The sequence below is a fragment of the Cryptomeria japonica genome, chromosome 4, assembly GCF_030272615.1.
Source record: "Cryptomeria japonica chromosome 4, Sugi_1.0, whole genome shotgun sequence".
Classification (NCBI taxonomy): Eukaryota; Viridiplantae; Streptophyta; class Pinopsida; order Cupressales; family Cupressaceae; genus Cryptomeria; species Cryptomeria japonica.
This window is the reverse complement of record NC_081408.1, coordinates 133076233-133088793: the sequence shown is the minus strand read 5'-3', so window position 1 is coordinate 133088793 and position 12561 is coordinate 133076233. Positions and strand designations below refer to the sequence as shown.

At 32.2% G+C, this 12561-nt stretch overlaps 3 protein-coding genes across 3 annotated transcripts; 2 read left to right on the top strand and 1 right to left on the bottom strand.

Moving 5' to 3' along the window:
• Positions 1-734: 734 nt before the first annotated feature.
• On the top strand, positions 735-5499 carry LOC131050364 (putative disease resistance protein At5g47280). Its single transcript, XM_057984526.2, has 6 exons — positions 735-1769; positions 2276-2685; positions 3053-3408; positions 3594-3802; positions 4098-4926; positions 5215-5499. The coding sequence occupies exons 1-5, from the start codon at positions 1100-1102 to the stop codon at positions 4913-4915; spliced, it is 2463 nt and encodes an 820-aa protein (XP_057840509.2). The 5' UTR covers positions 735-1099; the 3' UTR covers positions 4916-4926; positions 5215-5499.
• Positions 5500-8386: 2887 nt separating this feature from the next.
• Positions 8387-8946, bottom strand: LOC131050369 (uncharacterized). The gene is made up of 2 exons (XM_057984532.1): positions 8890-8946; positions 8387-8800 (listed from the first exon to the last, which is right to left on the bottom strand). Exons 1-2 carry the CDS (start codon positions 8944-8946, stop codon positions 8387-8389), a joined length of 471 nt encoding a protein of 156 aa, XP_057840515.1.
• A 1270-nt stretch (positions 8947-10216) lies between these two features.
• LOC131050375 (uncharacterized) lies at positions 10217-12018 on the top strand. Its single transcript, XM_059218653.1, has 3 exons — positions 10217-11014; positions 11116-11754; positions 11858-12018. The coding sequence occupies exons 1-2, from the start codon at positions 10562-10564 to the stop codon at positions 11263-11265; spliced, it is 603 nt and encodes a 200-aa protein (XP_059074636.1). The 5' UTR covers positions 10217-10561; the 3' UTR covers positions 11266-11754; positions 11858-12018.
• Positions 12019-12561: the final 543 nt, after the last annotated feature.

Sequence of the window (12561 nt, the reverse complement as noted above, 5' to 3'; positions counted from 1 at the left end):
AAGATAATCATCATACTAAAAAATTTATACCCACCTTAATTTTTTTAACATAACATAATATAGTTTTCCACACGAAATAATTAGTAGTCTATAATACCATCATAATATCTCAAATTAATAATGCATTACTAATATTATATTTAAAAAATAATTATAAAATAAAATAAAATAAATCCCAGTCAAATGACTCTTTAAAAAATAAATTCTTAAATAAATAAAAGAAAATACTTTTATAGATAAAATAAACAAATTTTAAACTAAATAAATAATTAATAAATATTTCTGTGTGCTTACCATTTCCACTAGAGCCAATTAAATAAAATATTTTATTGGGTATTTTTAACGTGGCTGCATAGATTCTGGCTATGTCTATTCTCGCTCCAAAACGATCTTTTTGTACACCATGTTAGCAACATGTTAGTCAATCGCAACCATTAATTGCAAAATCAACGGTGTAAAACGGGCTACTAACACGCGTGTTAGTCAATCCATACTGTTGTTTTGGAGCCAGAATAGACGTGCTAGGGTACGACAATCCCTAGCAGTTCCACATTCATCACTCATGGCTGAAGCTGTTCTGACTCTAAAACAAATCTTTCGTGTTAGCTATGTGTTAGTCATTTGCAGCCATTTATTACAAAACCGACAGTGTAAAATGTACGACTAACATGTGTTAGAGCAAGAATAGAAGCCAAATTATATAGGCTGACATATCATCTACACAAATTCATCTTTGCATTCTTGAAACATTCAATCAGCGTGCTTCTGTACATTCAAGCAGCGTGCTTCTATACGTAGGTAGAAGGTGAGAATTGTGCTGCATTCTTGAAACATTCAATCAGCGTGCTTCTGTACATTCAAGCAGCGTGCTTCTGTACGTAGGTAGAAGGTGAGAATTGTGCTGCATTCTTTCTTTCAAGAATGCTTCTGAACGTTAACTCTGTTAAACTTTTGTCGCCGCCATTGATATTTGAGGTGAAGCAAAGTCCTGGCTAAGAACTTGTGAGTTTGCAGGTTAGCAAGTTTCAAACTGCAGAACAGAGGAAAGTAAGTAGTCTGTAAGGATACAGCTTTTTATTATTCTCGTGATATATAGAAGATGCAGGTTTTCAATTGCAAGAGTCTGAGCGTTAGAGCCAGTGCTCTGCTGAAGTTTTTAACACCAGCCATTCTGGAAATTTATATATCTGATCTGAAATTGCCCAAGGATAAGCAAAATCCCCTCTTTCACCAGTTTTACGATACACTTGTAAGAGGTGCCGAACTCGTGAAAAAATGCGAAAATATTAGCATTTTCAGCCTCCCTCTCATTTATAGGTATGCTTCGCAGATTCTCAAGCTTGAGAAGGATATTAATGGCTTCCTGGGCTTAGTTCCAGCCCAGATATTGCTTGATACCAGAGGTCTTTTAGCAGAGCTAAAAAATAATTACCCATCTGAGGCTGCAGATATAAGCAGAGGACTGAATGATTTCATCTTCAAGAAAGCTTCCATGCTAACAAACAACCCTTCCCAAAATACCATGATGCTTCAGCAAATGGTTTTGGATGATTTGTTTGACTGTAACGACAGTGTAGGAGATTCTGTAAGCTATAATTATGATAATGGTTATGGAAAATCTGAAATTTTCGTTGGTTTGGAGAAATCCATTGGGGATTTGAAGGAGCTTTTGTTCAACAAAGAAATGTCTGTCGTTGGAGTTCAGTGTATGGGAGGAGGTGGTAAAACCACACTAGCCTTGGCTCTCTGCAACAATTCTCAAATCAAAGGTGAAAGGGGCTTCCCCTCAATTTGGGTCATGTTTTCCTGTTGTTTTAAATTTTCATTTGAAAGATACTCTTAGAAATTTCTAAGGCTTCTGCCTTGAATGCCAACATATTCCTAGATTTTGGGTGCTTTTTCATCCCCTTAAGAGATGAGACAAACTTTTAGCATCCTCGTAGTCATCAGCCAAATTTTACTTAGTGGGTATGTTAGCTCTGAAATGAGTTCTTCAAACTTAATTTGGTTGTCATGGCTGTACGCTTGGATTTCCTATAGTAGAGTATTAAAAATATAAATGTAAATCTGTCTGGTTTACTATTGTGTGTGGTAATTGCCATTCTCTGTTTTATTTATATAGGACTCTCTAAATCTCTGGTTGTAATGTGGTATTGTGTGGCTTTATGTACTGAATACTGGTTTCAGTTTGCAGTAGGCAGCCTGCTTTAAATTATTATTTTTAAATGTTAAGGAATTTACTAATTAAGCAGATTTGGTTTATTGTGGAGATCAGATTATTTTGGAAACAACATAATTTTCATCACAGTTTCAGAGTCCCCAAATCTCAAAACCATTTTAGAGACTATGTGGGAAAAGATAGTTGGAAAGCAGAAACCTGAGTTTCAGAATGTGGAAGACGCACATATACAGCTGCAGCAGCAGCTTCTAAAGCAATTGAAGCCAACTCTGGTGATTCTGGATGATGTCTGGAACAGAGTAGGCCTAGAAAATTTGCTATTTGAAGGCCCAGGGTACAAAACCCTCATCACAACTAGAGACAGTTCCATTATACCAAAAGACCTCTCTACTCAAGTGTATCAGTTGCCATTGCTGGGCCAGGAAGATGCTCTTTCGCTTTTCTGCTTCTGGGCATTCGGACAGACATCAATTCCATGGACTGCAGATGCGAATCTAGTGAAGGAGGTGATTGTTTTTCTCTCTTTGCTATATTGTGAGAGTTGGATGAAAACCGTAATGTTTACATATGCATAATTTTTACTTTTTATATCTGGAATCTTTGCTACAGCAAAATTCATCCTCTTAGACTTTTTCTGGATTAGGCAGGAGGAAATAAGTACTGAGCTTGCAAAAGTAAAAGAGTCAAGTAATCATTATGGAGAAAATTAATTTATAAAATCAGATTTTCAAACAATTTAGTATCAAGTAGCTAAATAAAAAATTTAGAGATCCAAATTCTTGATCTCTAGTTGTCTCAACTGTCGTTTTAGGTGTATCTAATTTTCTTTGTCCTACAATTTCTCCTGATTTTAATCCATTTCATGAATCACAGGTCCAAGCGGAATGCAAAGGTTTGCCATTAGCTCTTAAGGTGATTGCAAGCTCGTTGCATGGCGAACCTCCTGTAGTCTGGGAGATTGCAAAGAATAAGCTTTCCAAAGGGGAACCAATATCAGATTATCACAAAGAAGGGCTTTACAAATGCTTGGAGACGAGTATTGAGTTGCTAGATGATGTGGTGAGAGAATGTTTCTTAGACTTGGGGTCATTTCCAGAGGACACAAAGGTCTGTGCTGATGCACTGCTAGATATATGGGTTTATGTTCGGAATCTGGAATGGCAGGATGCCTTTGTCACCCTGTTGGAACTTGCAAGCCGAAATCTGTTGAATTTAACCAGCAATTCAGGGTAATTGTTGACATTAAGTTTCTATAGTTTATGTTTTTTGGATTTAATTGTGTTTCTTTTGTGTTGAATTAACATTTCAGCTTTATGATTCAAGTGAATTAAAAAATAAAAAAAATGCATAAAAAGAAAAAATACAGACAATATTTTTTTTTGAACATTATTGACGTGGTGGTTGCACTTATCAGGAGCGGAGCAGCAATTTCTCATGGAAGTGTCTCTGAGCTGTACTTTTCTCAGCACGATGTAATGAGAGATTTGGCCTTGTATTTGGGATGCCAGGGCGATTTAGTGCACAGGAAGAGGTTCCTTATGCCCAGAAAGGAGCTTACTTTGCCAGGGTCATGGGCGTTTTGTGATACACAGATTGATGCTCAAATTGTCTCTGTTCATACAGGTGGGTTTCAATATTTCTCACAGATGGGATCTGGAATTCTGGCCATATGTTTTAATAGATCTTAAAGTTTTCTGTACCAAATTTTGCATCTAGCTTAGCTGTCTTTACCTGATGTTAAATGTAAAAATTACCATGGATTGACATGATAATAAATAGGAATAGGACAATGAAAATTCAAATATCTTATTCCTGTTTATTTTAAATTGTCTTATCAGTTGTCCTTAACCCAAACATGTAGTATTTGTGGCCATATATGTTAATCTCTAATTGAATTCATTTCTGACTTGCACTGCAGGCCCTATGGGGGAAAATCAGTGGTACGAGATGAATTTCCGCGAAGCAGAGGTTCTGATATTACTCTTTACTGCGAGCGAATATTACCTCCCTCCATTTTTGAAATCCATGAAGAAACTGAAATTTCTCATGGTATACAATTATGGCACAAAGAGGGCAACTGTGAAAGGTTTAGAAACCCTATCTTCACTCACCCAACTCAAAAGTGTCCGCTTGGAGAAGGTGATTGCAACAGCTGTACTAAAACAGAGCAAAGCACTGCAGAACTTGGAGAAGCTATCTTTAAGCTTATGTGAAGGGTTTAAAAATACATCCACATTCAACAATACCAAGCTGCATGATTTTAACATGGACCACTGCAGTGATTTAGAGGAGTTGCCCCCAAATATCTGCTATATGCCTTCTGCTCACATGTGGTCTATTACCAACTGCCATCAGGTTCAGAAGTTACCATATGACCTTGCGAATCTGAGCTCTCTAAGAGTGTTAAGGTTGTCAGCACTACCAGGCCTAAAAGAGCTGCCATCATCAATTGGAAACCTTGGGTGGTTGGAATATCTAGATATTTCAGTATGTGTGGGTCTGAAAGAACTTCCAGAGGAAATAGGCCAACTGAAGAATTTAAGTGAGTTAGATATGAGAGAGTGTTCTCGTTTGAAGAGGTTGCCTAGAAGTGTTTTGGGACTAACTTCCCTGAAACATGTTATCTGTGATGAGAAGATTGGGAAACAGTGGTTGAAGGCCAAGGGAATTGCTATCCCAGAGCTCAGAGTTGAAATTGTGGAAGTACAATTCAGTTTGGATTGGCTTGATCATTGACTCGCATCTTGGTAAAACATCAACTCCATTTCTTTATTTTTTTCTATTTATTAGAACAGATTTATAAGGTGGAAACGCCTATTCAGTCATTAAATTACATATATTTATTAATTACTTAAAAATCAGGATACAATATATTTTGTATTTTTAATTAATTTATTTATATATCAAATGTACAATCTGATAACTGCATATGCAATATAGGCAACTCTGGTTTATGAGTAAATTTTCACTCAAATAATCACTGCAGTAAACCTATTTTTTTTAATTATTGTTTCTTTTTTTTGTTATGGGTGCAGAGCAAACGTTTCTCCATCCCAAAGTCAGTTTGATTCTGTTTTTTGTGTAGCTTGGAATATGTAGCAGTGGGGTTCCTTGGTCACTTGGACATTTGCACTGAAGTTATATTAGTATGGAAGTTTGAATTGTCTACAGGTTAATTAAACTTTTCCTGAACATCAGTTTATTATTTTTAGTTTGAGTTATATGTAATAGTTAGCTACAATTTGTGATAATTATATAATCTTAACTCTGTTTGACTATTTTATATTTGACGAAATTAAAATTAGTGAAAATAATTTAAAGATTTTTTTTTAATTAGATGAAGAATGTTCTAAAAATCTTGAAGCAAAGAAAAAACCAGGGTTAGGTGTATTGGATGAAGAGTACATTGATTTTTTTTTTGGAGTGGATTGTTTTTTATTAACATTTAAATATTATATTTATTTATTTTTTAGATAATAAAAGTCTTATTGTCTTTGAAATATATATGTATTGATATCTAGATCAAATTAAAAATTCATATCATATATTTATTTTTTTCCTTGTCAAAAATTTTAATTGACTTCGATCAATTTGACGAGGTTAGAGATTACTGTAATAAAGAACAACATAATTGTGGATAATTAATAGAGCAATTTAGCTAACAATTAACAATAATTGTTCAATAATTCTATTTAGTTTTATTTTAAAATTTAGCTGCTTTAATTGAAATCTTGAAAGCTTCAAAATAGTATCATCATTTTATTACAATATTAATAGAAAAAATAGAAAGTAAAATATATTATTCATTAATATTGTATATTTTAAATTGAAGTCATGAAAATTGATATCTAAAGTAAAATATATTATCCATTAGTATTGTATATTTTAAATTGAAGTCATGAAAATTGATATCTAGAATTTCTAGTCGTTGTAGTGTGGATTTCGTAAGTTTGGTATTCTTAAACTTGTATATAACAATTGATATTAAATGGTTCTAGAAAAAAATATTTTATTTTATAATTTGTTTTTTAAAATAAAATAAATTAACTACAATGGTTTATTTACTTGTATTTTAGTGGTTTAGTTACTTGTTTATTGTTTTTAATCATCTTCTATGTAATCTGTAAAACTACAATCTTTTAAATTATGATTAGTATTTTTTCATTTCATTTTTTATTTAAAAGGATTGTAGTTTTATGGATTAATTGCAAGTGGTGAGGGTGATGTCATTGTCTCTAATTATGATATTAATCAAGATTGATTAATTTTAGAGGTATTATAAATGAAGGAAGAAATTGGAATTGCTTTATGTAACTTTGATCAAAATAGATGTAGTGTAGACTTTATAAACTTAAATTTTATATTCAATGACTTTTATTAGAATGCATAGTTTTTTTTTAATTAATTTATATATATTTAAATTCAATATAAATATTTTTTTATAATTTATTATAATTATATTTAAATTTTTTTAATATAATTAATTATAGATAATGTGATACGAATGAAAAAATTCAATAGAGAGTTAATTTGAAAGTTGTTTTAAATATTAATATACATCTTAGCATAACTAAGTTACATAATTTAACAACCCTAATTAGGCGGAGTGAAGAAAGTGTTTTTAGAATTATGGATGATGACTCTTTTGGTTATTATAGAGTTGTAGATATCCGCTTTCAAACTTTATATCATAGAGATGTTAGTATCTTTTAGTAATGAGCAAAATTGTGCATCTCACATTTTTGTAATAATAATTTTTTATTTGTTTTTGGTGTTAATAGTTGTATAATTTTAGAATTCATTTATATCTTATTTCTATTTTATTTTTTAATTTGAATGTTGAATAGTTTTTATGATTTGTGTGTTATAATTTGATATAATATTACGGTTTTAGTTTTATTATTCATATTTATTTATTTTTATAATTATATTACTTACTATATTTATAAATTGTGCTATAGTGTCATGTAAACTTGTTTCTATTAGAGAGATAATATAAATTATAATTTCTTTTGTTTTTTATGATTATGTAACTTTGTTTTAATATGATCTTCATAATAATCTTTAAAGGATTCCGAGAAATGTTATTCCAGAGGGGTTTTGTATAATTGGATTATATTTTACTTTTCCATATGCAATGACAACTTGTAAAATAAATGACATATTCACTTTCAGCTGAAAAATAAACAACATGTTCACTTTTAGATCCAAGTAATGAGAAGTAGAATAAATAAAATTTATCCCATCATGGATACTAGAATTAATAAATGTATGTATGTATACATATATATGTAACATGTAGTTGTCAAAAAAAAAAAAGTGCATCTCCAAGTAAAAATGGAGCTTTTTCTTTGTAAGTTTGTTCGAAAAGCTCTCTACCTTTGTACCTAGCAAGCCCACCGCCCAGGAAATTGTTTGACATGCGTCATATGATCATTCTTATATTGATCATGCAATATCGCCACAATCCTACAAAACTCGAGCATCCAATACTCAAGGGAGTAAAGTTTTTCCAACATAGAATTCAACACTCCCATGTTTATAACGCCAAAATTATTATATCCTCTTGTTGCTTGTCTAACATTAAGGAAAAAATCAGACCTCCATATTTAAAATCTCTTCAACTCCCCTTATATTGTCAAAATAGGAGGAACCTGTATTGGTTGGTCATCATAAAACCTCGCCAACTGAATAAAGTTGCCATGAAAAAAGATATGATTTTGTAGAATACTGCACAACTCATCAAATTTTTCAGTAATTTTCAAAATCGAATTGCCAGTAATATCATCCAAATTTGCATGTTCTAGCAAAAATTGTAAACATTTGATTTGAGGAGACCAGTTCTTTAAGTAGCATCTCAATCTGACTGTTTCCCTGAGATGAGACTGATTCATTGTATTATGTAATTCTTTATAAGTCACCCAAATGAGTTCAACAACGTCATAGATGCGGGTTATCTTATGTTCACGCAGATTTCTAGTCATCACAGATGAATCATCTATGACTAGTAGCGTGGAAACAAAAGGGTGGACTAACAAGGTATATTTTTTGTTCTACCAGATCACCGACTCTCTTCTCCTCATCATCGTTTGAATTTTTTCGAGCCACTTTGCTCATTTTGAGCTCATCTTCCAGCCTTGCTACTTCAGCCTTGAGCGCCTTTATCTTGTGTGACAAGGTACTATTTTGTTAAACCAAATCACTGACTCACTTCTCTTCATCATCGTTTGAACTTTTCTGAGCCACTTTACTCCTTTTGAGATCATCTTCCAACCTTGCTACTTCATACTTGAGCATCTTTATCTCCTGTGACAAGGAATTATATTCTTCAACCAAATAACTAAGTCTCTTCTCTTCATCATCATTTGAAATTTTCTGAGCAACTTTGCTCCTTTTGAGCTCGTATTCCAACCTTACTACTTCATTCTTGAGTGCCTTTATTTCCTGTGACAAGGTGTTATTCTTTTCAACCAAATCATTTACTCTCTTCTCTTCATCATCTTTTGAACTTTTCTCAGCCACTTTGCTCATTTTGAGCTCATCTTCCAATCTTGCTACTTCAGCCTTGAGCGCCTTTATCTCTTGAAGCGAACTTGAAGTAGAATGTGGAGAAGATAGGAACTTGACACCACCTTATTATACCCCTGCAACAATTTTTCATTTTGAAGTTTTAACTTACTCAAATCTTCTATAAGCTTTTTAACATATACCTGAGAAGTCATTGTCTCTTTTGTTAAGAGTGTTACAGGTCTGTCATGAGGTCTCATTTTCATAACAGTCAAGTTATTGGTAAGATCTCCTACCCTCTTCTTAATCTAGGCTTTCTGAATCTGGTCATCATTAAATATTGACCACATTGTAAATACCTCATACTAAGGGCTATAATATGACCCAAAATACAACTCCTGAGCTTGCTCTTCAGTTGGTAAAGCTGCCAACTCTGAAGATTCCTTTCTTATGGTTTCCAATACAATTGCAGAAGAGAGGTCTCATCCTTCAAGTAACAAACATCCACTATTCCTTACAAAATGCCTTGCCTCCTCAGGGGTCATCTTCGATATGAAATATTTAACCTCCTCTACAACTTTAGCTATAAATCTATCAATATTGTTGTCTGCCCGATTCCTCGATGCCAACCTTTCTCTAAGCTTATTGGGAAATTACTCCCTTTTATTTTTTAGGACAAAGTCCCTGAACTCTCGGGACTGCACAAACTTATCATCAGAAATAAATGTAAATAATGTCAATGGTCTAATGTCATCTTCTACCTTTACTCTTTCAAAATTTATGACACTTTGTTCCTCTAATTTAGTGTATACCACTTTGTATGCTGGGTCAAGGGTTAGTGTAGGATCAAGGGGGGCCAAAAAGTGACGATGTGAAAAAAAAAGCCTTCCTCACTCACCTAAAAATGCGAAAATCCGTGTTGACTTTTTCCCTGGCCTGGGTGTCAGTACACTTTGGCCTGGTAATTACCTATGCAAATCAGATATCCGATTTTTATTTGTAATTTTAATTTAAAAAATATATTATATGTTTACATATTATATAATACGTATTATATAATATATTATTATATTATATTATATTATATTTTAATATAATAATATATTATATAATACATATTATATAATATAATATAATATTATATATAATATAATATAATATTATATATAATATAATATTATATATAATATAATAATATTATATTATATTAATATAATATTATATTATAATATATTATATATAATATAATATTATATTTTATTATATTATATATTATAATATATATATATATATATAATATAATACAATACGTATTATATAATATATTATTATATTATATTATATTAATATAATAATATATTATATAATACAATACAATATTATATATTATAATATATAATATAAAACAATACGTATTATATAATATATTATTATATTATATATGTTATTTAAAAATAATTGAAGTATAAAAATCGGATATCCGATTTTCTGAGACTTTTATATTTCGACAATGACAGCCCGTGAGTCATTTTTAACTCACAGGCCATGCGATTTCATCAAAATCCGATATCCGCTGCACCCAATATCTCATTTTTTGACAAAAAATTGCTAAAAAATAGATTGAGAGGTAAGAATTTTATCGTTTTCAATCATTTTCATTAGACCCCCCAAAAAACAAAACTTTCTATTAAATGGTGCACAAATGATGGGATTGTGAAAAACTTTTGGGATCGTTGGTGGATGGTTTTCGACAAACCACCCAACAACAATCTTGATATCCCCTTCTATTTCATAAAAAAATTGTATGTTGAGTTTGTTTTAAACAAACATGTGAACTACTTTGACATCCAACCTTTCTAGGGTGTAGGTTTAGGTATGCCCCAAAATAGACCTAGGGCAGTCAGAGTAGTCCAGGGCCCATATGTCCCACCTCCTCCTATTGATCCCCCACCCGCAGTGCAGCATCCTGATATCATTTGTGAGGCGGCTTCATGGACCATATCAGCTATTCACTCTTTGAGTAGCCTTTTGGTTTCTCAGGCTGTGTTAGTAGTTCAGCCTACTCTTGATGGTAGCGGTGCATCCGGTGCCGTTGATACGTCATCCTCGGCTCCACACATATGCGTGCCCCATAGTTGTGTCATGTGTGGGCACGTATGCTTGGGTCCAGTTAGACAACTCGTTGATCCTCCTATGGACAATGCAGATTATGAGGTGCATGAGATGCATGATGCACCAGATGTTATTACACAGACTGGAGGATACCCTGGAGAGTCCTCACATGCTAGAGGCGAGGAGGCACTGTCATCATACATTGATGATGTAGTGGTAAGATTTGTATTTTCACAGTTCATGTTATATTTTAATTAAATATTTATAAATTAGATAATATTAAGTACTAATTTTTATTTACATGGTCTATTTAACAGTTGATGACTGAGGATGAGTTGAGACAAATTCAGGAGGGCACCTTGTCAGCCATTTCATTTGGCCTTGATAGCTTGAAGATACATATATTATTGCACCTAGTCGTTTGTATTTTATTGTACATACATGCTCATCATTTATATTGGTATTAATTAGATTATGTAGTAACTTGCATGTCTATCTTATTTTACTCTTGTAGGGCACAAGTAGCACGAGTATGGGGCAGTGTGATTTAGGATTTGGTAGTGCAGTTGGAGACAAGGGAAAGGTAATTGAATGCAAATATGATTGAATGAATAGTTTAAATAACTTATAGTGACTATACATGTCTAGACATAGATTGATAGTTTCATATACTTGTTGTGTATATATATAGAGAATTCTTGGCTTCACATCCTTGATGACTACACCCAGTATACCTGAAGAAGAAGAAGAGATGCCTTGAGTAGATGTGTGTTTATTTTATTTTTTGATTAGTAGATATAATTTGTTCTTATCAATGACAATTATATGCTAACTTGTATCAATGTCATGTTTTTGAACATATGTATGTTGTGTACGAAAATATTCAAAACATACCTCCTCTACCAAAGACATACATCAAGAGTCCTGCAAAGCTAAAGAGAAAACATGGAGATGAGGTAAACATGAATAGTTCAATTATAGTTCATTTTTATGTTAACTTTTTGATTGTGAATTATATAATATAACTAATATTAATCGTGGTTTGTTTTTCTTGTGCAGGATCCTTCAGAGCCGAGCAGTGCGGCAAAGAGGATCGATTTTGATGATCCATTAGCAACTTAGGATGTTATAGATAGTTTTGGGATGCATACATGTCTAGTTGGCATGTATATTTTGTATATGGACATACATTCACATATTTAGACATACATTTTATTTCAGTTGGCGTTTATGTCATATTTGTGTATGGACATACATTTGTAATCATTTGACATTTTTATATATACAGAAGTTGATATTTGATCATATAAAATGTTGCTCATCTGTGCATGGTGTTATCATGGAAATCTTTAATCTTCATTCCAATAATTAACAATGGTTAATAATGGCTATTTAATGAACAATACAATTCATTTTATTTCATCGTAAGTGTTGTTTTTATAATGAACAATATAATTCATTTAATGAACAATACAATACAATTCATGTAATGAACAATACAATTCATTTAATCGACAATACAATACAATTCATTCAATGAACAATACAATTCATGAACAATACAACTCATTTAATGAACAATACAATACAAATCATTTAATGAACAATACTTGATACAATTCATTATTACCCTATCCATGGTCCTATTTTTCCCCCCACCTCGGTCGAACACTCGGGGTTTTATTAGGGCAGCAATTTTTTGGTTGGCGAAAAAATCGTCAGTCTAACTCAATCGAATGTTGTTGCGTGGCTAATTTCTCATT